At 35.7% G+C, this 23,080-nt stretch overlaps 2 protein-coding genes across 2 annotated transcripts; both read right to left on the bottom strand.

Moving 5' to 3' along the window:
- Positions 1-242: 242 nt before the first annotated feature.
- LOC143570437 (putative F-box protein At1g47790) lies at positions 243-1,340 on the bottom strand. Its single transcript, XM_077056091.1, has one exon. The coding sequence runs from the start codon at positions 1,338-1,340 to the stop codon at positions 243-245; it is 1,098 nt and encodes a 365-aa protein (XP_076912206.1).
- An 11,720-nt stretch (positions 1,341-13,060) lies between these two features.
- Positions 13,061-13,462, bottom strand: LOC143570438 (uncharacterized). The gene has a single exon (XM_077056092.1). The coding sequence runs from the start codon at positions 13,460-13,462 to the stop codon at positions 13,061-13,063; it is 402 nt and encodes a 133-aa protein (XP_076912207.1).
- Positions 13,463-23,080: the final 9,618 nt, after the last annotated feature.

The following is a 23,080-nucleotide window of genomic DNA, read 5'->3' on the forward strand; positions in this document are numbered from 1 at the left end:
AATAAAATGATAATAGGAAAGGATATTTTTCAGGTATGATATTGGATTGGAAGCTAGACTAAAAGCTATAAATGCTATTCATGTGATATATATAGACTATAGAGGCTTCGTAGCATTGATATTTTTAACTAATAAATGTTCTGTATTTATGAAAATAAAAAAAAAGAAAGAAATAAAACAGCACAAAAACGAAAAAGTTAGAATGAAACAACAGATGCATGATAAAATAGGGCCAACATCATCTATGAAAGAATAATAGAATCAGGGTAATTAAGCAGAAGTAATGATTCTGTGTAGGAGGTCGTCATGAAGGCCGAACCATAAATCCCAAGATCGTTAATATGTTTTGAGTCGGGATCATAAACTTCAAGTTTTCTTGTATAAATACCACCACGTAGGCACGGTTGTGCAATTATCGGTTGGTCATTCTTCAGAAATCCAATTATTCTACCATCGTCCAAGTTAAGTGTAACAGTGAATAGTTTTGTAAACGAGAATTTTGGACCACCATTTTTCAACATCTTCCATACATCACAAACTCCATTCCCTGCATCATCTTCACGGTAGTTAAGCACGGCAAGAGACTCGTTGAGTTTAAATATGCGTGGACCGAGCACCCTTCTAGGGCTTGCTAAACCATCCGGAAGATCTACCTCTCCAAATTCTTCACTTGTCAAGTCAAATGAAATAATCCTACAATTCTTTGTAGCCATATCATAAGCATGCCAATGAATAACCCCATCAATGACTACTTGGGGATGTGAAAACTCAAGTGATTTATAAGGCAGATTCCATGATACACTCCTCCACACCCTAGAGCATAATGTGAAAACCTCAGCCAGCCAATTATCACATGTAATCCTGACGATCTTAAGGTCGCTAGTTTTAGGACAAACCCCGAAGCCAATAGCATCAAATCCATCCGGCAGCATTATACCAATAGATTTTCTAATTGATGGATTCCAAAGAACCAAAATTAGCGCCTTTGGATCCATATCAAAGCTGTAGAAACAGACCAATCCATGAGAGCAATCGAACCTTAATGTATAAGTTGGTAGCATTATACCAACAGTTGGAGGAACGGTAGGAGAAAACTTATGTAGAGGGAAGCTATCATCATCAACAATAGAAACACATTCGTCCTGACAGGAAGATTCTGCCTGGTAGGTTATCAGTAGATGGTGGGGCTGAGCCTGGCTGACGTTGTGATCGGAGATAAACGTAGAGCTTTCGATAGCAGACTTCCACTGGTTCGAAACCGATCTGAATCGAATAAGAGATTTGACAGGAAAACGTTTGATGATTTCAATTTGGATATCCAAAGGAATGTTGGCAGACATTGTCACTTCGGTTTGATTTTTAGGTTTTCTGTTAATAGGATTTTATAACTATAATAACTAACGTGGATGACAAGATTTGTAGCCCATGAAGATTTGTAGCCGGTTTAACTTGATCGAATTCTTTTCTTTTCAAGTCTTATGCCGAAATTTTAGTTCACGCTTGTCAAGATTTGTAGCCCGATTAACTCCTATATTCCTCTTATAGATAAGAAAGAAAAAACTAAAAAAAAACCTGCGCATTGTAGTGTCAAAACAAATTCGATCGATATCCGGTTAAGTCACCCGAGCAAACAAAAAAACAGTTTATCAATACCCATATACAACAAATTAACCATTTAAAACAACAAAAAGTGACGAACCAACACGAATTGGACGGTATCAACGATAGCAAGAAAAATACAGGTGCTTAATTTGCGGCGTTGAACCGATGCGAATTGATCAGTATCAACAATATCGGCACTGAATCGTAAACCTATAATAATAATAATAATAATATGACCAAAAAATTTAAAAAAATTTATGAGGTGACATCATGAGATTGGACACATCTATCTAACAAACCGCGGCACAAAGCCATGGTTATCAAATCTATTTACAATTATAATAATTGTAATAACGTAATGAACAAACTTTTTTTTATTTAAAAAAACTCCTTTATTTTTTTTTTAAACAAAACATAAAAATACTAACAAGATAGTTAGCTAAATGGATTTATATAAAATACACATTATACGAGGCTAACAAAGATCACCAAGTATTCAGCATTTGACACGAAAAACATCAAAGAAAGTCACAATCTTTAAAAAAAAAAGCATACTTAACACAATCAATCACAACTTGTAAGACCCATACAAAGTAATAAATTTTAAAGAAGACTTGTTAAAACGAAAGTGCAGTAAGCAAAAACTACCACACGGAGATCATGGGAGAAACTAAACAAACACGCATACAAAATAAATGGAAAGGTAGTCGTTGACTTGGTCACCACCTTTCAATCTCTATAGTGGATGGGTTTTCTGATTACTCGATGTCCCTAGAGAGTGGCGAATCTAGAGCATAAACTCAGGGGTAGCGTAATTTTTTTAGCGCACTTTAAAAAAAACACGATAATAAATAAAGATAAATGTTTACCTAACAAATTTCTCCTCATCGACATTTGCAAGCTTGAAATCAAAGCATTACATCATCTTCTGTTACTTTATTATTAGGCTATGTGTTGTAGTTGAAGACGATCAATGGATTCATCCTATCACATTACGCTACATGCTGCTGGCTGGACTGGACCCTTCACCCCTACCCACTTGCGCCTATGTTTACTTGAGCTTGTTGTGGTAAGTTAGTCGTTAGCGTTAGCACCCCTATCCATTCACTCCACTCCAATTCGCGACCGCTATCCAGCTCGCAATTGCCCGTTAACGCCTCCCATGGTTGGACCATATTGTGGTGTTCGTGATCTATGTGGCAACGGGACGGGGCTAGCACCCCTCGTTAAATGACCATAACGCACTGTCTTAGCAATATTTGAACTATAACCAATATCATCATTTTCTTGGAATTTAAAAAAAAATCTAATAAGCACTTGCTTAGAATGTGGTTTCATCTTCCAACTTTCAAGTCCCCTAATCTTAAAAGAAACAAAATATAAACCATAATCAAATAAAAAATAACTATAAAATCATAAACGAACCCCTATCCTAATTCCTAAACTCCAATTTCATCCTAATTCTCTCTTTTAAGTTTCAAGTTCTTTATATATACAAAACTAACTTTTGAACCCGTGTATTACACGGGATTTGTCAAAGTGTAAATTAATACAATGAATTATTTGAAACAAATAATTTCATTAAAAATTTTAAAGGTAACCCTAAAAACATGATTATATTAAAAATGCATTACAAATACTTCTTTATACAACATTTGGCATAGTTTGATAACTTCGATTAGAGTCTGCTCACCACTCTACCTAAACAAATTTTAACTCGAATCATTTCGACGAAAACAAAAACGTTGCCCGTTTCAACCTAAACCCATTTTGACCTAACTCATTTTCACACAAATATGTTCTGAAGAAACCTAGTATGAACCGAACTTGTTTTTGAGCTAAACAAAATTGTTTTTTTTTAATTGGCTCGTTTTGACTTGAACTCATTTTCACTCAAATCAGTTGTGACCTTTACTAATAATGTCTCATTGACTCATTCAGTAGAAAATACCCCGGAAGCTCACTCCTTTTATGTTATACCAACATCCAAAATCCCTTTACCTAACATAATATATAAACCTTATGCCATAATATCCCATATAAAGTCACATAACCTGATTAAACATAAAAAGTCACTATTTTAACATGCTACGGAAAGACTCTAATCTCTATAATTGTTTTGTGGTAACAAACTCATCTCACCATCTCTAATGGTTTATACACAAAAAGTGATATATTTGATTCAAACATAATATAATTATCAGTTAAAAACATGCATCAATTACTTAATATCTCAATGGTGTACTTAAAAGCTCAAAACAACATTCACAAATCAATCATTGGCAATCATAATAAACTCAAATCTCAATTTTTACTCAAGATTTCGTAATTATCCAAAAATAGCATATCATCACTTGACAACTTTGATATGTGTAACAAAATTGGTTTAATAGTAATGCCATTAAGTTATTAACTTTTAGGTATATTAATAATCGTGTAACGCTAAACAGTGTTGTTTGCAAACTATGGAATGTAAACTATAAACAAGCTCTCTTCCAACCAATTAATCTTGTAACCTCAAATAGTGTTCTACAAATTGTAGGATCAAAGATATTTTATTTATTCAACGAAATTTAAAGTAAATACATAAATAAATATCTATTTAAACATAGGTCACTAATTATTATATGATAATGGTTCATAAATCATTATTTTACTAATTTAATCATTCAATATTTGATTTTAAACTTTTAAATATATTCCTCTTTTCGACATTCTATAGACGAGAAATAGGAGGTAATTATTAGTTACTATCTCTAAGGATTTACCAAAGATATGAATATCTTATCCGTACTTTCATGCACTTAAATTGGTTAAAGCCTAAGTACTTTTCTCAAATACTTAATTCGCCAAAACCGATGGCTCTGATACCAACCTATCACACCCCGCCTTCGGGCCTACGCGTGTGACTCACAGTTGGTACCACTTTTGTTAATTTATCAAAGTTTGCAGCAGAAAATGTTATTTTAAATATTTACTTTCATAACATAGAGAATTAAATACCCTTGTTTGTTTTACAAAATTACTTGTTTTAAAAAAAACAAGTTTAATATATATATGCCTCAATACAAAATTAGCTGAGCCACCAGCTGCATTCTATGCCTAGTGATCTTCTATCTTCACTGGCATATTCTTCTCTATACCTTACTCTTGGTTACCTGAAAACAGTTTGAAAATACGTCAGCTATATGCTGGTGAATACGCTGACTCAATAAACGTTTTCACCATTCGTAATGACACAACACCAATAGTGTTCAACGACTCAGTGGGTCTCAATCCCATCTCATCGGAACTAACATACGCAAATATTTCCATAACTCTTTTACATATGGATAACAGCCCATAGTTTTAAAGAGTAAATATCTTTTCAAAATATACAGTACATAGACGTATTCACGTCACAAAACTATAAAAAGGTTTGGACGTATTCACCTTTTGTTGATTTTAAGATTTCTCACCAACAGATGTCTAATCTTTATCTCGGACCTATAGTACGAGAACAACATTCTATAAATAACTAGATCTATGATCTAGCTTTAGACCTTAAGTCTATTTGCATAACCTTTACCTTGATATTCATTTCATTTTATAAAACATTTATATACTACGTTTATTTATCATGAAGAAACGTATATTCATTTCTTCATCCATAAGATAAATCTTTATAATAAAGAATTATATTGTATTCATACTCTTATCTTATGAAAGCTACATTTCACTTATTATTTAATCAAGGTATACACTATACCCCCGACTAGGGTCTAAGCCATATAATAAAATAATCGGGCAGAACCCCTACCTTGTATGGCTTATCTATGAAATGCTTAAACTTCACGTGGGTAGCGCTCCTACTTGCACGTACTTCTAGACAACGAGCGTATCGGGAATGACGGGACTTTGGCACGAAAACCGAGGTAAAGTGTGATATGAGATGTGAGGTGATGTAATTGGAACTTTATCCCATGGCCGGCTATTTATAGGCAAAAATTCGTGCATCTTCGCGTATCGCGAAGGAAAAATGTAGTCGCAATTAATATTATATTCCTTCGCGTATCGCGAATGATTCTTCACGTATCGCGAAGTTGCTTAATAGCCTTGCTGAGTCAACCACTAGGCCTGCCACGTGTCAGCACCGGGTGAGATTACTTCATGCATCTTCGCGTATCGCGAAGGTGCTAAATTTTCATTTTCAGTCCTTGGTCTTTGGTAGCTTGTCACATCTTGATCATAGTTCAAAAATACTAAAGCGGCCCTTATGCGGCGATGCGAGCGTGCGAAGTGCAAAGTGCGCCAACAAAACGCCACATTACGCCCAAGTCCGAGTCCATGTCCGTGTCCGAGTCCGTGCGCGTGCACGTCGGGTGCTTCGCACCCTCCGCTAGGACTAGTGAGAGTGGTTAGCCATACAAGAACATTACCATGGAAACTCCTTCCTTATAAAGTGCTTTAAATTCCTTCACACTTTCCATGTGGGATGAAGTTTCCTTACTTATTCCTTTAACATATAATTCTTTCTTTTCTTTCTCTCATTTCTTCCTATTAGTTATCTCATAGATATTTTTAGTCCTTTATCTTTATAAACTTATCAAATTTGGATCAAAATTTTGTGGGTGTTACACTTTCCATGTGCTTGGATTTCTCAATAATAGATGTGATTCGTGAAGGACCTTCGCGTATCGCGAAGGAAAAATGTAGCCGCAATTAATATTATATTCCTTCGCGTATCGCGAAGGATTCTTCACGTTTCGCGAAGTTGCTTAATAGCCTTCCTGAGTCAACCACTAGGCCTGCCACGTGTCAGCACCGGGTGAGATTACTTCAAGCATCTTCGCGTATCGCGAAGTTGCTTCGCGTATCGCGAAAGTGCTAAATTTTCATTTTCAGTCCTTGGTCTTTGGTAGCTTGTCACATCTTGATCATAGTTCAAAAATACTAAAGCGGCCCTTATGTGGCGATGCGAGCGTGCGAAGTGCAAAGTGCGCCATCAAAACGCCACATTACGCCCATCGCCCGAGTCCGTGTCCGAGTCCATGCGCGTGCGCGTCAGGTGCTTCGCACCATCCGCTAGGACTAGTGAGATTGGTTAGTCATACAAGAACATTACCATGGAAAATTCCTTCCTTATAAAGTGCTTTAAATTCCTTCCCAGTTTCCATGTTGGATGGAGTTTCCTTACTTATTCCTTTAACATATAATTCTTTCTTTTCTTTCTCTCATTTCTTCCTATTACTTATCTCATAGATATTTTTAGTCCTTTATCTTTATAAACTTGTCAAATTTGGATCAAAATTTTGTGGGTGTTTCATCCTCCCCACCTTGAAATGAATCTCGTCCTCGAGATTCGCTAAAACATATGTGGATATTTCTTTGTCATTTCCGATTCTAACTCCCAAGTAAATTCTAGTCCTCTTCGGGAGTTCCACCTTATTTTGACTAGCTTCAGCTTTCGTTGTTTAAGTCTCTTTACTTGGAAATCTTCCAACTTGTAGAGGTTGTTCTACAAATTTTAGATTCTCATTGATTTCGACATCCTTTAAAGGCATAGCTAAAGTTTCATCAGCCAAACATTTGCGTAAATTAGATACATGAAACACATCATGTATGCCTTTCATTTCTTCTGGCAATCCTAAGCGATAAGCTACAGTACCGATTCGTTCTAACACTTCAAATGGTCCCACAAAACGCGGACTTAGTTTTCCTTTCTTGCCGAATCTTACAACACCTTTCCAGGGTGAAACCGTTAATAAAACTTTATCGCCTACTTGAAATTCCAACGGCTTACGGCGAACATCAGCATAATTCTTTTGTCGGTCCCTTGCCGTCTTAAGTCGTTCACGGATTTGCAATATCTTATCTGTGGTTTCTTGGACTATCTCCAGTCCAGACATTTGATTTTCTCCAGTTTCAGACCAACACACCGGCGTTCTACATTTTCGTCCATATAATGCTTCAAATGGTGCGGTCTGGATACTCGTGTGATAACTGTTATTATACGAGAATTCCATTAATGGAAGATGATCATCCTAACTTCCTCCTAGATCAATCACACAAGCTCGGAGCATATCTTCAAGTGTTTGAATTGTTCTTTCGCTCTGCCCATCAGTTTGAGGATGATATGCAGTGCTAAGATTCAATTGAGTTCCTAACGCTTGTTGGAAACTTTTCTAGAAATGAGAAGTAAATCTACTATCCCGATCAGATATAATAGATAATGGCACACCATGTAATGACACAATGTTGTTTACGTATATTCGTGCCAATCTATCCATAGAATAAGATTCATTGATAGGTATGAAATGAGCAGATTTAGTTAACCTATCAATGATGACCCAAATAGCATTATGTTGACGAGTAGTCTTAGGGAGTTTTGTAATAAAATCCATTGTTATCATCTCCCATTTCCAAACAGGTAGTTCAGGTTGTTGAAGCAAACCTGAAGGCTTCTGATGCTCAACCTTGACTTGCAAACAACTTAAACATTTGGCTACATATAGAGCAATATCCTTTTTCATCTCGTTCCACCAGTAGTTATGCTTAAGATTTTGATACATTTTATCACTACCGAGATGCATCATATACTTCGATCGATGAGTTTCACTCATAATCTTTTCACGTAAGTCATCAATCTTGGGTACCCAGATTCTAGTTCCAAGTCTGAGTATCTCATCATCTCCTTTGACTAAAGAGTCAATTGTACCATTATGCTTTTCGTCGGAGATTTGGTTTTCTTCTATTGCTTTCTTTTGAGCTCTCTTGATTTCTTCAATTAAATCTATTTGTAGTTCCAATCTTAAAGCTCTAACCCTCTTGGGTTTTTCATGTTCTTTAAGACTCAATGCGTCAGCTACTACATTTTTCTTTCCTTCATGATAGACGATTTCACAATCATTTAAAGTTTTTCACGCATGTTAAGTTCTTTTTAATCAAAGATGTGCTTTAAGCTCTTATGATCAGGGTACACAATAAACTTAACTCCATATAAATGGTGTCTCCATAACTTTAAGGCAAAAATTATGGCACCCAATTCTAGATCATGAGTTGTATAATTCTTTTCGTGTACTTTTAATTGACGAGAAGCATAAGCTATAACTTTGTTTCTTTGCATTAGTACACAACCCATACCTGAATGAGATGCGTCACTAAATACAACAAAGTCCTCTGTACCTTCTGGCAAGGCCAGTATAGGTGCATTAGTAAGCTTTTGTTTGAGTAAGTCAAATGCTTCTTGTTGCTTGGTTCCCCATTCATACTTAACATTCTTTCTAGTTAAAGAAGTTAAAGGAACTGCTATACGGGAGAAATTCTCGATAAATATTCTATAGTATCCGGCCAATCCTAAGAAACTTCGAACTTCGGTTGGTGATCTAGGAATCTCCCATTTAGCTAACCCTTCAATCTTGGCGGGATCTACTTGAATTCCATTTGCGTTAATAACATGACCAAGAAATTGTACCTCATGAAGCCAGAATTCACACTTAGAAAACTTAGCATACAATTTCTTATTTCTAAGTAGTTCAAGCAAAATCCTAAGATGAACCTTATGATCTTCTTCCGATTTAGAATAAATAAGTATATCGTCAATGAATACGATTACAAATTTATCTAAATAAGGCTTACAAATTCTAGTCATCATATCCATAAATGTTGCGGGAGCATTTGTAAGTTTAAACGGCATAACTGTGAATTCAAAATGTCCGTGTCGGGTTCTAAATGCAGTCTTTGGGATATCTTCTTCTTGAACTTTTAATTGATGATATCCCGAACGTAAATCGATATTTGAAAAACTACTTGCTCCTTGTAGTTGGTCAAACAAATCATTGATTCTTGGGAGTGGGTATTTGTTCTTGATTGTTACTTTATTCAGCTCACGATAATCAATGCACATTCTCATCGAACCATCTTTCTTTTTCACAAATAAGATCGGAGCTCCCCAAGGTGAAGAACTTGGTCTTATAAATCCTTTCTCTAACAGTTCATCTAACTGTTTCTTTAATTCTTTCATCTCCGTTGGCGCTAGTCTATACGGGGATTTGGCTATTGGAGCGGTTCCAAGTACTAAGTCTATTCTAAATTCAACATCACGCTCCGGTGGTATTCCTGGTAATTCTTCTGGGAAAATGTCAGGAAATTCTGAAACAATTGGTACGTCTTCTAATTTCTTTTCTTTGGGTTCCTCCGTTACATACACCATGAATTCCGTACAACCTTTATGTAACATCCTAAAATTTATAATGTTGAATAAAGAAAGTTACGTTTAGTGATTTCACGTTATTAATTAATTAATATCGAGTAAAGAACGGATCATGGACTTAGATTAATTGAGATGGGTTAAATGAGAATGGGCCTTAGGTCCATGGGCTTTAAGGGATATAAATATCACCTAAACCAAGCTAAAACCCTAAACCCTCATTTCATTTCCATCATAATCTCTACACACTCCAAACACACACACACACACCATAAACGAGCAAGACCCGAGAGAGAGTAAACGTCAGTTGGTATTAGATCTTATTACACGAGATCTAGAGTGCATAAACAAGCTAACCAAGATCGAACGAGCGCTAAAGGTATGTTCTTGACCTTTAAAGTTTACGTAGTATTGAACGTTTTTACTTAAAGATCCAAGCTTTATAGTATATACGGGATATATATACGACCGAAAATGGTTAGGGAACGTAGTGGGTGATGTCGAACCATAACAAGGGTATTAAAATCGCCAAAATGCTTGATAAAAACCAAACCCGTAGCTGAACTGGGCAACTTCGCCTTCAAAGCTTAACTTCGCCTTCAAAGCTTAACTTCGCCTTCAAAGCTTAACTTCGCCTTCAAAGCTTAACTTCGCCTAAGGCCAAGTTCGCCTAATTGATAACTTCACCTAAGGCCAAGTTCGCCTAATTGATAACTTCGCCTAAGGCCAAGTTCGCCTAATTGATAACTTCGCCTACGGCCAAGTTCGCCTAACTGATAACTTCTCCTAAAGCTAAGTTCGCTTAAGGTTTAACTTCGCCTAAAGTTAAGTTCGCTTAGAAAATAAATTAAAAACCTAATGGAAAATGTGTTAAGACAGTTAATGTAAATAAAATTTTCATTAAAACCTAAGGCCAAGCTCGACCCCAGCCAGGGGCTCTGCCCCTTGGACCCTGCTAGGGGCTGCCGCCCCTAGACCCTGCTGCCAGGGACGCTGCCCCCGGACCCCCGTTCGTTGTGGGTAGTAGTTAAAACTAGAAAGATGATATGAGTAGTGATAGTTAATTGATACGTATACTTGTTATACAGTCAGCCGTGCACAACTGAAGAAAGGGATTACGATTAACGGTGAACGTAATCGTGTTCAGGTGAGTTTCTAGCCCCATTTATGTGTTATGTTTTCGGGGCTGTGTGCATACTCGATAAGTTTGTTAATACGCTTATCCTAAGAGATAAGTGTATGCCTTATGTGAATAATGTGATATGTATGAATGATGGCTTGACGGTACGTGAACGATCTTCGGATATTGCACGTACTGTCAGGTTGTAACGTTAAGTATAAGGTAAGTATGATATGTATGCTTATGTGTATGAATGTGATAAAGTTAATAAAAGAAGGAAATGATGGTTGTATGGCTACGAAGAGGGTACCGGGCCCTAATAATACTCGAGGTATGATGTATGGTTGTATGGTAACGAAGAGGGAATCGAACCCTACTAATATTCGAGAACTAGGGAACCGAACCCTACTAATATTCGAGGAAAGAGGGTACCGAGCCCTAATAATACTCGAGGTATGATGTATGGTTGTATGGTAACGAAGAGGGAATCGAACCCTACTAATATTCGAGAACTAGGGAACCGAACCCTACTAATATTCGAGGAAAGAGGGTACCGAGCCCTAATAATACTCGAGGTATGATGTATGGTTGTATGGTAACGAAGAGGGAATCGAACCCTACTAATATTCGAGAACTAGGGAACCGAACCCTACTAATATTCGAGGAAAGAGGGTACCGAGCCCTAATAATACTCGAGGAAAGAAGGTACCGAGCCCTAATAATACTCGAGGAAGGAGGGTACCGAGCCCTAATAATACTCGAGGAAGGAGGGTACCGAGCCCTAATAATACTCGAGGAATGTAGGGCGTAATGCTCTTTATAACGTAAGATATGAAAGTAAGTTAATACAAAAGAAAGTATGAAAGTATGAATGAAAGAATATAAGTTTATGTGTATTGTATAGTGTATGATTAACTAGAACTCACTCAGCGTAGCTGACTTTTAGTATGCACGCAGGTGAGTAGGATGAGGCAGCTCGCTTGAGGAGACACGTGGCACTAAATAAGAGGCTGGCATCGGAAGACTCAAGACGTTTAAGTTTAATGTTTCGTTTATTTTGAAAGACAAAATGATGTTTTAAGACAAGACGTGTTTTGTTATGAAATGTTTTATGAAAGCTTTTATATTCCGCGAATGTTTTAATTAACTCTGATATTTAGAACTGCATTTATGAGTAAATCCAACATGAAAGTAGGGCTACCGGTAACGGGGGCCTTACACTTTACGTAAACATTTATTAGCTTTAATCATCAAGATTAAGCTAACATGACCTGCATCTTTGTCTCCAGCAATTTGAATTGTCTTCCCGTTTGTTGTACGAATTTCAATTGCTTTCTTATCACATAAGATACGGGCTTGATTATCGGATAACCAGTCCATACCTAAGACAATATCAAAGCCTGCCAATGTCATGGGTAACAATTGGACAGGTATGACATGTCCTGCTAATAGTATTTTGCCTTTATTCAAGACTTCAGATATTCTAACCTGATTACCGTCGGCCGTTTCTACCATGAGGGATTTATCTAACTTAACTAAAGGTTCATTTAATAGATTACAGAATTTCTTATCTGTAAAAATTTGGTTTGCACCCGAGTCAAACAAAACCCTAGCATAGACATTATTGACGAGAGGCGTACCAGTGATAACTTCCGGCATCTTAGCTGCCTTCTCAGTGTTGAGCACAAAAACACGTGCATTTCCCTTTCTGCCTTCATTCTTGGTGCCACTACCACTTGCACCTTCTCCTCTAGTTTTTCTCTTCGACATTCATTTTGAAAATGCCCCATCTCTCCACAACCATAACAAACAATCTTATTCTTCCAGCAATCAGTTGTTGCATGACCCACTTGTTTACAATTGGTACAGGTGAGTGACTGATTAAACCTGCACATTCCAGAGTGTCTCCGGTTGCATATCTTACACAGCGGGATTGGTGATTGAAAATTCTTTTTCTCTCCATGATATTGTTTCTTATTGTCCCTATCATTTTTCTTAAACACAGCATCCTTCTTGAAGGTATTTTCTTTCTTTTCTTCTTCACGGGTTTTGATCAACCCATTCATCATGTATCCAGCCAACTCCATGGCTGAATCGATAGTTTGAGGTAGAGACGATCTGACCATATCTCTAATCTCCTTTGGCAAACCCTAGATATAACGAGTGACCTTGTTATTTTCCGGTGTTACCAAGTGTGGTACTATCCTACAATACTCCAAAAACTTAGTATTGTAGTCCTTGAGATTTGTCCCAACAACTCTATGATTTAAGAACTTGATTTGAATTTCATCTTTTTCGTTCATCGGGCAAAACTTCCTGATTACAAGATCCTTGAATTCTTCCCAACTCAAATTGTGCATGTTTAATCTACCCTTAGCTTGTATAAGGGTATTCCACCATTGCAGAGCTTTGCCTTTGAACGATTGGGAGGAATATTGAATTGCTTCTTCCTCAGAACACTTACTAATGACATTGATGGCTTCTATTTCTTCAAGCCATCCTAATGCAGCAATAACACCATCACTTCCATCAAAATTCTTGGGATTAAACATCTGGTATATCTTATAACTACAGTCTGTTGGTGCATGATGTCAGTAGTTCAGTGTCGAGTGTCTGTAATCGTGTTAGTTAGATTTGAGTTTTGTATGTAAGCGAAGTTACTAACAAGTTCGCTTATATGGGCGAACTTGTTAGACAAGCGAAGTTAGGGACAACTTCGCCTGAACATGCCAGGCGAAGTTGTCGTGTCTATATAAGCTAATTGTATACGGCTTATTCAATAATTAAATTAATTCAGTTTAGATTATTCGTGTATTCGAGTCAGAGAGTTTTGTATTCAGTGATCATAGTATCACGTGTTTACGGTTGGAATACAACGTGTGTTTGGTTATCGTATCGTGTGTTAGCTCGTATTGTTTTCTATACTCGTAACGTCTTACGTAGGGATTCCGCACCTACGTAGAACGCGATATCTCGTGTAGATCCGGCTGGGAACCTACACAGTCTTTCTTAGTCTTCTGTTTCTTAGTTTTCTTCTCCTCATAATCACCTTTTAAAATATTTACCTTCATAACATAGGGAATTAAATACCCTTGTTTGTTTTACAAAATTACTTGTTTTAAAAAAAACAAGTTTAATATATATATGCCTCAATACAAAATTAGCTGAGCCACCAGCTGCATTCTATGCCTAGTGATCTTCTATCTTCACTGGCATATTCTTCTCTATACCTTACTCTTGGTTACCTGAAAACAGTTTGAAAATACGTCAGCTATATGCTGGTGAATACGCTGACTTAATAAAACATTTTCACCATTCGTAATGACACAACACCAATAGTGTTCAATGACTCAGTGGGTCTCAATCCCATCTCATCGGAACTAACATACGCACAAACCACATAATCGGACTTCACTCGCCCTAGAGATAGTCACTTGCCTCATGGTCAGTATGTCTGTAGTGTGCCCACTACAATACATATATGTAACGATCCAGACACATGTGTATTTTAGCCTGAGTGTTTAGTACTACCTTGTATCAAAACGTTTTAGAGGATTTGAACCAACCCTCATGCAAAAATTTCCATAACTCTTTTACATATGGATAACAGCCCATAGTTTTAAAGAGTAAATATCTTTTCAAAATATACAGTACATAGACGTATTCACGTCACAAAACTATAAAAAGGTTTGGACGTATTCACCTTTTGTTGATTTTAAGATTTCTCACCAACAGATGTCTAATCTTTATCTCGGACCTATAGTACGAGAACAACATTCTATAAATAACTAGATCTATGATCTAGCTTTAGACCTTAAGTCTATTTGCATAACCTTTACCTTGATATTCATTTCATTTTATAAAACATTTATATACTACGTTTATTTATCATGAAGAAACGTATATTCATTTCTTCATCCATAAGATAAATCTTTATAATAAAGAATTATATTTTATTCATACTTTTATCTTATGAAAGCTACATTTCACTTATTATTTAATCAAGGTATAGACTATACCCCCGACTAGGGTCTAAGTCATATAATAAAATAATCGGGCAGAACCCTACCTTGTATGGCTTATCTATGAAATGCTTAAACTTCACGTGGGTAGCGCTCCTACTTGCACGTACTTCTAGACAACAAGCGTATCGGGAATGACGGGACTTTGGCACGAAAATCGAGGTAAAGTGTGATATGAGATGTGAGGTGATGTGATAGGAACTTTATCCCATGGCCGGCTATTTATAGGCAAAAATTCGTGCATCTTCGCGTATTGCGAAGGAAAAATGTAGCCGCAATTAATATTATATTCCTTCGCGTATCGCGAAGTTGCTTAATAGCCTTGCTGAGTCAACCACTAGGCCTGCCACGTGTCAGCACAGGGTGAGATTACTTCATGCATCTTCGCGTATCGCGAAGGTGCTAAATTTTCATTTTCAGTCCTTGGTCGCTTGCCACATCTTGATCATAGTTCAAAAATACTAAAGCGGCCCTTATGCGGCGATGCGAGCGTGCGAAGTGCAAAGTGCGCCATCAAAATGCCACATTACGCCCATCGCCCGAGTCCGTGTCCGAGTCTGTGCGCGTGTGCGTCGGGTGCTTCGCACCCTCCGCTAGGACTAGTGAGAGTGGTTAGCCATACAAGAACATTACCATGGAAAACTCATTCCTTATAAAGTGCTTTAAATTCCTTCCCACTTTCCATGTGGGATGGAGTTTCCTTACTTATTCCTTTAACATATAATTCTTTCTTTTCTTTCTCTCATTTCTACCTATTACTTATCTCTTAGATATTTTTAATCATTTATCTTTATAAACTTGTCAAATTTGGATCAAAATTTTGTGGGTGTTACACTTCCCATGGATCGTTTTCTTCTTGCTGAATTTGGATAATTATGTACATTCTTTGGTTGGAATGCACAATATCTTACGGGAAAAATTCCCAATATAACCACATTGACCAACCATTTTCTAATTTTAGTCATGGTTTGAGAAAATACCCATAATAGCCATCGTCTTCCAATGAATATAATAGAAGCACAATAGCCTCCAACTGAACAAAGCAGCCCGTAAAAACTCATCACATGTAAAACTGTTTTGTGGGATCTAATGGAACTTTGAAGACATCCGACATAAGAGAAAACTGTCGTCGGACGGTGCAAAAGGCTGCTTCCATTGGCATCGACGGTTTAACCCTCTAGTTGGATTTCTTTGCGTGGATTTCTCAATAATAGATGTGATTCGTGAAAAAAAAACACTATGGTTGTGTTCTCCTTGAAAAACTAAGCGATTTACACAATGGATTGCTTGATTTTGTGGAGAAATAAGAAAGATGAAGACGGAGGTTGGTTATGAAGGTTTAGGATTTAAGATATAGGAGATCAAGTGTTTTGACGGAAGACGAAATGGGCTACGTCGGACCTCAAAGCAGTTTCGTGTATCGTCGAATGACAAAACATCATGACATGTGGCGCGATTTTAGTGGTTGTTGCGTTTCGTCTGCGGCTATGGCGCTTCCGATAGATCCGACTTATTAGGATGGCTATTTTGGGTATAATGTGAAAACCATGACTAAAGTTGTAAAGGGCTGGTCAAAATTGTTATTTACAATTATAATTGTAACAGCGTAGCATATACAACACATAATGAACTAATCTTTGCATATATCATTACAAGCAAACTTTTTTTTATTGAAAAAAAAACTATTTTTTTTTCAAACAAAACATAAAAATGCTAACAAGATAGTTAGCTAAATGGATTTATATGAAATATACATTGTACGAGGCTAACAAAGGTCACCAAGAATTCAGCATTTGACACGAAAAACATCTAACAAAGTCACAATCTTTAAAACTAAAAGCATACTTAACACAATCAAGCACAATTTGTAAGACCCAAACAAAGTAACAAATTTTAGAGAAGACTTGTTAAAACGAAAGTGTAGTAAGCAAAAACTACCACACGGATAGGACGGATTTAGTGCGGGTTTCTCGGGTTCACGGGAACCCACTGATTTTCAAATTTTGCGGTTAAAACGATATAGAAAAAGTATTAGTGAACCCATAATATTTTTGAAAGTTAACCCATAATAAAAATTCAAGATGGTGTAGTGGAAAACTCATTCTTTAAAAACTTTATTATTAATATTATTGAAAACTTTCAATCTCTTGAAAGGTCTCAAGTTCAAGTCTTTCAAAACCCATTTTGATTACAATTTTTTTTTCTTTTTGGTACACCATCATTGTGTTATTAATTTGAGTGTTAATTAAAGGTCTCAAGTTCAAGTCTTTTTAAGTTTCATTTTGGTAACCTTTTTTTATTTCGTTTTGGTAAACCATTATTGTGTATTTAGCTGGTTTTTTAATAACTGAAAAAAGAACATTTTCGCTTCCGATTATTTCCAAAGTACCTATTCACACATCACGCATTCACAACCCATTTATTGTACTTTTTTTTTCTCATTTTTAATGACTTTGCTTGTTTATTAAATTAACATATTGTTTTATTATGATATCGTATTATATCATATTCTCCGACAAGGTCTGACTGACTCGAAAAAATTAACGTTTGGTTAGGTGAAATTTGAACACCGAAAAAAGGTGAACCCATAGGAAAAAAAAACTTGGATCCGCCACAGACGGAGATCATGGGAGAAACTAACAAACACGCATACAAAATAAATGGAAAGGTAGTCGTTAACTTGGCCACCACCTTTCAATCTCTATAGCAGATTGGTTTTCTGATTACTCGATGTCCCTAGGTCAGCTGCATGGGCCTGTTTTATGTTAGATAGTAGCATCCCATGGATCGTTTTCTTCTTGATGAATTTGGATAATTATGTACATTCTTTGACCGAAACGCACGATAGCTAACGGGAAAAATTCCCAAAATAGCTACATTGACAAACCATTTTCTAATTTTGGTTATGGTTTGAGAAAATACCCATAATAGCCATCGTCTTCCGTCAGATCTGACAGAAGCACAATAGCCTCAAAGAACAAAGCAGCCAGTAAAAACTCGCCACATGTAAAACTGTTTTGTGGGATCGATGGAACTTTGAAAACATCCGACATAAGAGAAAATTGTCGTCGGACGGTGCAAAAGACTGCTTCCATCGGCTTCGACGGTTTAACCCTCCAGTTGGATTTCTTTGAATTGAAATCAAGGGTTCGTCACGTTTTTGCACCGATTTCTCAATAGTATATGTGATTCGTGAAAAACAAACACTACGGTTGTGTTCTCCTCGAAAAACTAAGAGATTTACACTATGGATTTGCTTGATTTTGTGGAGAAATAAGAAAGACGGAGATGGAGGTTGGTTATAAAGGTTTAGGGTTTGAGATGTAGGAGATGAAGTGTTTCATCGGAAGACGAAATAGGCTACGTCGGACGACAAAACAACTTCGTGCATCGTCGACGACTACACATCAAAATTGTTGCGTTATATCCAACTGATTAGAATGGTGCTTCCGTTATATCCAACTAATTAGAATGGCTATTTTGGGTATAATGTGAAAACCATGACTAAAGTTATAAAGGGTTTGTCAAAATTGTTATTTTGGGGATTTTCCCATAACTTACGTATATGTTTGTGAAGGAAATAAAAGAATGAATAAGAACTTACACTCTGTTCCCGAGTTTAATAGATAGAAGAAAGGAAAGGAAATGAAATTAATAAAAGAAAAGAAGAGATGAAGAAAATGATGTGCTTGAAGTAGTTTAATATTTGTTAACTAAATTAACTAAAAATAAACACTAAGTAATACTCTAGACTCTCTAAAACTCGACTAAACTACTAACCGGCAAGTGAACCGATCGACTCTAGTAAAGCTAAGTAAGTCCGGATATCGAACCCACGAAACTCTTTAAATTACGTTTATTAGCTAATTAGACTCGACTACAAAACACGACTTATTAATTATATTTGTTTGGGGGATTTTTAATTAAAATACTAATTTAATACTATAATTAAAAACTAATTAAGAAAACAAGTAATTTAAACGAAAGCAAAGTTTGTTATGAAAATAAGATGATGATGAGAAAACTACCTAGGCTAGAATCCCCTAAATTACAGTTATGAATTAACCGGGGAAATATTTAGTTATGGACTAGGATCGTAAAATAGACAGTTAAAAGAAACCCCGAATAGGACCCTGACCCTTTTCAAGAAGACACCTATGGGTTTCTAATAAATTTTAACGCACACCAATATTAAAAATCAAGTTCCCTTACGATCACCTAATTAATTATGATTTAGTTCCTTTATACGAAATCCTACCTTACAGCGCGGAAATCAAAGACAATTTATTATATTTAATTGATTTGATAAGCAATAATAAATAACCAACCCTAGACGGACTTCTTACGAAAAACTAAATACATATTACACAATGATATGAAACATAAAATACAATGGTAAATACATAATAAACAACGACCTTAACATAATACACAATGAACGTACAAATCTAGAACAATAGAAACCTAGTGTTGGATTTAAATTAAAGTTATTAGAATCGGACGGCTTTTTTTTTTCTTTTTTGGCTTTTAACGTTTTCTTTATCAATGAATGCAACAAAAAATAAATAAATAAATAATAAAACACCTATTTTATTTCCTTTACTTTTGAACTAACAACCAAGTACAAAAACACTGCTTATGTCGCCCCTGAAAAACTTCATTTATAAATCTAGTCAAAAACATATAACTCGTATTGGTACTTCAAAACTAAATAGCATCTACTAATAACAGCTAGTAAATGTGGTTGGTCTTCCAGTTTAACAGTATGGAGTGATGGTTTAAGACGTGTGATTTTTAAGGTCTTAAGTTTAAACATGACTTAAGGGTGACGGGGTGAATTGGCAATCGATTAATTGAACATGAAGAATATTTGACACAAGTAATCAATTTTATTAATCAAAAAAGTAACTCAAAATTTGATCTATCCTTCATAACCCTAACATGAATTTTTTGAATTTATATAGAGACTTAATTACAATTAGAAACGAACACAAACTCCTATTTATTTATCTACTAGCTAGTTGCCCGCACGATGCAGCAAGGTACACACGCAAACACGACATCGAACGCGTAAAATGACCCCACAACAGTACGCACGTAGCCCAATTATATAATGTGTGTGTAATGCGGCGTTGGACGTGTGGCCATTGCCGGTAAACATGTAACTCGGTTTGACACATGACCCAAGCCCACCTGACCATTTGTGGTCCTAAATGGTTGTCACGTAACATGCTAATTTTTAAATTTTAAAATTATAGCAATATCATACTCAAATTAAAGAGAATAAAATACTCGTTTTTATGGTGTAATTTTTTTAAAAAAAGATATTAACATGTAAAAAATATATGGTATTTAAAACTTTGTGGGGTGATTGGTTTAGAAAATAGGGGGTAAATGCGTGAGTTAACAAAACTTACCGTTAAGTTTAGGGACCGTTATTGTAAGTATTTTTGCAAACTAACCGAACATCGTCATAGTGAGCAAAGACTATATTACCCATAGATTTTCAAAATTGTTTGAATTAGTGATTGTACTTTATGCAATAGTTGCATTACATATAGTATGGATATAGATTAAATAAAATTCCTTTCTCTATTAAATAAACAAGATAGATAATTATCTCTACTTGCAATAATTAATTAACTAGGATATAGCCCGTGTAATACACGGGAGGTTAAAAAGTAAACAAAAAGTTAAATTTAATAATATACATAATAACATACCTTATGGATATATAATATATAAATAATTTTTTTCTAAAATATATAGATTAGCAAGAATATTTTGTATTTGTATTTTAAAATAAATCAAAATGAATGGTTGTGAATCTATATCAATTAAGAAAAAGAAAAGGTTAGCATCATTTCATCCTAGTTGAGTTGGGAAGCAACAAACATTTTAAAATTAAGGTATTGAGTTCAATTCCCACCAACAACATATTTTTTATTTTACCATTCATTAAATGGAAATTATAAAAATGGAAAGTTATACACTTGGCATCTATATATAGAGGGTCTGGTTGAATGACATGTGGAAAGAATATGTTGTTTTAATAATAAGGTAGATGGGTAGATTAATGAGATCGAACTAAGGGTGGCAAAACAAACCCAAATGGGTTGTTTTGTGTCAATTTGGATAACTTTTAAAATTGAGATGGATCAAAATAATTTTGCAAGAAGGTCGGGATGGATTAAGAAAATGCTAGTGACTTTTGGTTATAGATTAGAATGGTTTATAATGGACTAAAACAAGATTTATCCAATTTCATTTCAAACAAAAACCCACGGAACCAATAGAAACCGAGAAATCAAAACCGAAATCATTGAAACCGAACGTATACCGAAATCGACCGAAATGAAAAAAAAGCAAAACCGAAGCAAATAAAAAAATTGAAAAAACCGAACCTTAACCGAGACAAAATTGAGTTTGTTTTTTTTAATGAACGAGGAAGACGGGGGAAACATTTTAGTTATTTTACTTTTTGCGTTTTCGATTTATATTTTGAGTTATTATTTTTTTATTAATTTTTTTGAATATTTTTTTAGGGGTTTTTGAAACCCTTTGTATTTTAACCTTTACTTAGTTCAAAATGGGTTAAATTTACCCATCTTAACCAATACCCATTCTAAACCGAATAAAACAGAGAAATCGAAACCGAACAAAAACCGAAAACATTGAAACCGAATAGATACCGAAACGAAAAAAAAAGCAAAAATGAACCGAGACGAAACCGAGTTTTTTTTTTATGAACGATGACGACGGGAGAGACATTTTAGTTATTTTAGTTTTTGCGTTTTGAATTTATATTTTGAGTTATTAATTTTTCATTAAATTTTTTGAATAATATTTTTTTGAGGGGTTTTTAAAACCCTTTGCATTTTAATATTTATTTGGGTCAAGATGGATTAACTTTACCCATCTTGACTCATACCCATCCTAACCCTCTATTTTAAAAATCCATCCTGACCCGTACCCATCCTGACCCAAACCCATTCTAACCCATCACCTAAATCCAACCCAACCCATTCATATTGCCATCTCTAGATAGCTCGAGTCGTCCCCATCTTCCTGACCCATAACTCGGGTTCAAGAATTAACTCCAACATTTCCCACACCGGGAGGTTTCCTCGTTGATGGTATTTTTGGGTGAGTCAGTCATGAAGTGTCAAAATCATGGACAAAACATATATACCCCTGCGTTTTTGTCCAAACTTCGTCACCGGTCAAAATCAATATGGACGGAAAAAATGAATATGTTGCATCCCGTCTAAGAGATAATCACTCGATATTAAGGGCAGTTTCAAACGCGGTTAACAAAATAAATAAACAATAACAAGTAATAATAAGCAAATTCAATGAAAACAGCAGACAAGATAAGAGAGTGGAGATTGAGATGGTTTGGACATGTAAAGAGAAGACAGACGACGAATCCTGTTAGATCCGTAGAAAACATTACTATAGAGGGGAGGAGGGGTAGAGGACGACCGAAATTGACTTGGGATGAGAGGATTAGGCATGATTTGATAGACCTAAACCTCTCCGAGGACATGGTTGAGGATAGGAATTCGTGGAGAAGTAGAATTAAAGTTAAGGATTTTTAGAGAGAATTGAATACCTTAGGGCTTAGACTTAACTTATTTAGGTCACATACCATAATGGTATTTCCCTTACATATTTTATTATTATTATTATTAGCTTTTATATTGCGGTTAAACTGTGACCTTTTTATTAATATTATTATAATTAGTAGTAGTTTTTTTTATAACTGTTAAACTTTGATTTCTTTTTTTTGCTTCATACACATGTTCTTAGAGCCGATGGTCTCTCTGGAAGCCACCTCTTTATTCCTTTGGATAGAGGTACGGTGTGCCTACATCCCACCCTCCCCAGACCCTACCTATAGCTCTGCTGTCGGTGGGATTTTACTGGGTATGATTGATTGATTGATTGAATGATAATTATGTCGCTAATAATCAAGTATCACGTTTCATGCGTAATCCGTAATCGTCAAACCCCTTTATAAACTTTAAACTTTAAAGCCCCTACCACCGCAGTAACACGTGCTGGACCCCTCAACTGTCCTGCTGTTTTCAACGACCTTCAATAATAACAATCCCTACAGCAATCACATCTTCATCTTCTTCTCAA

This window comes from Bidens hawaiensis, unplaced genomic scaffold, assembly GCF_021521415.1.
Source record: "Bidens hawaiensis isolate Kalapana, Puna unplaced genomic scaffold, B.hawaiensis_p1.1 tig00024985_1, whole genome shotgun sequence".
Classification (NCBI taxonomy): domain Eukaryota; kingdom Viridiplantae; phylum Streptophyta; class Magnoliopsida; order Asterales; family Asteraceae; genus Bidens; species Bidens hawaiensis.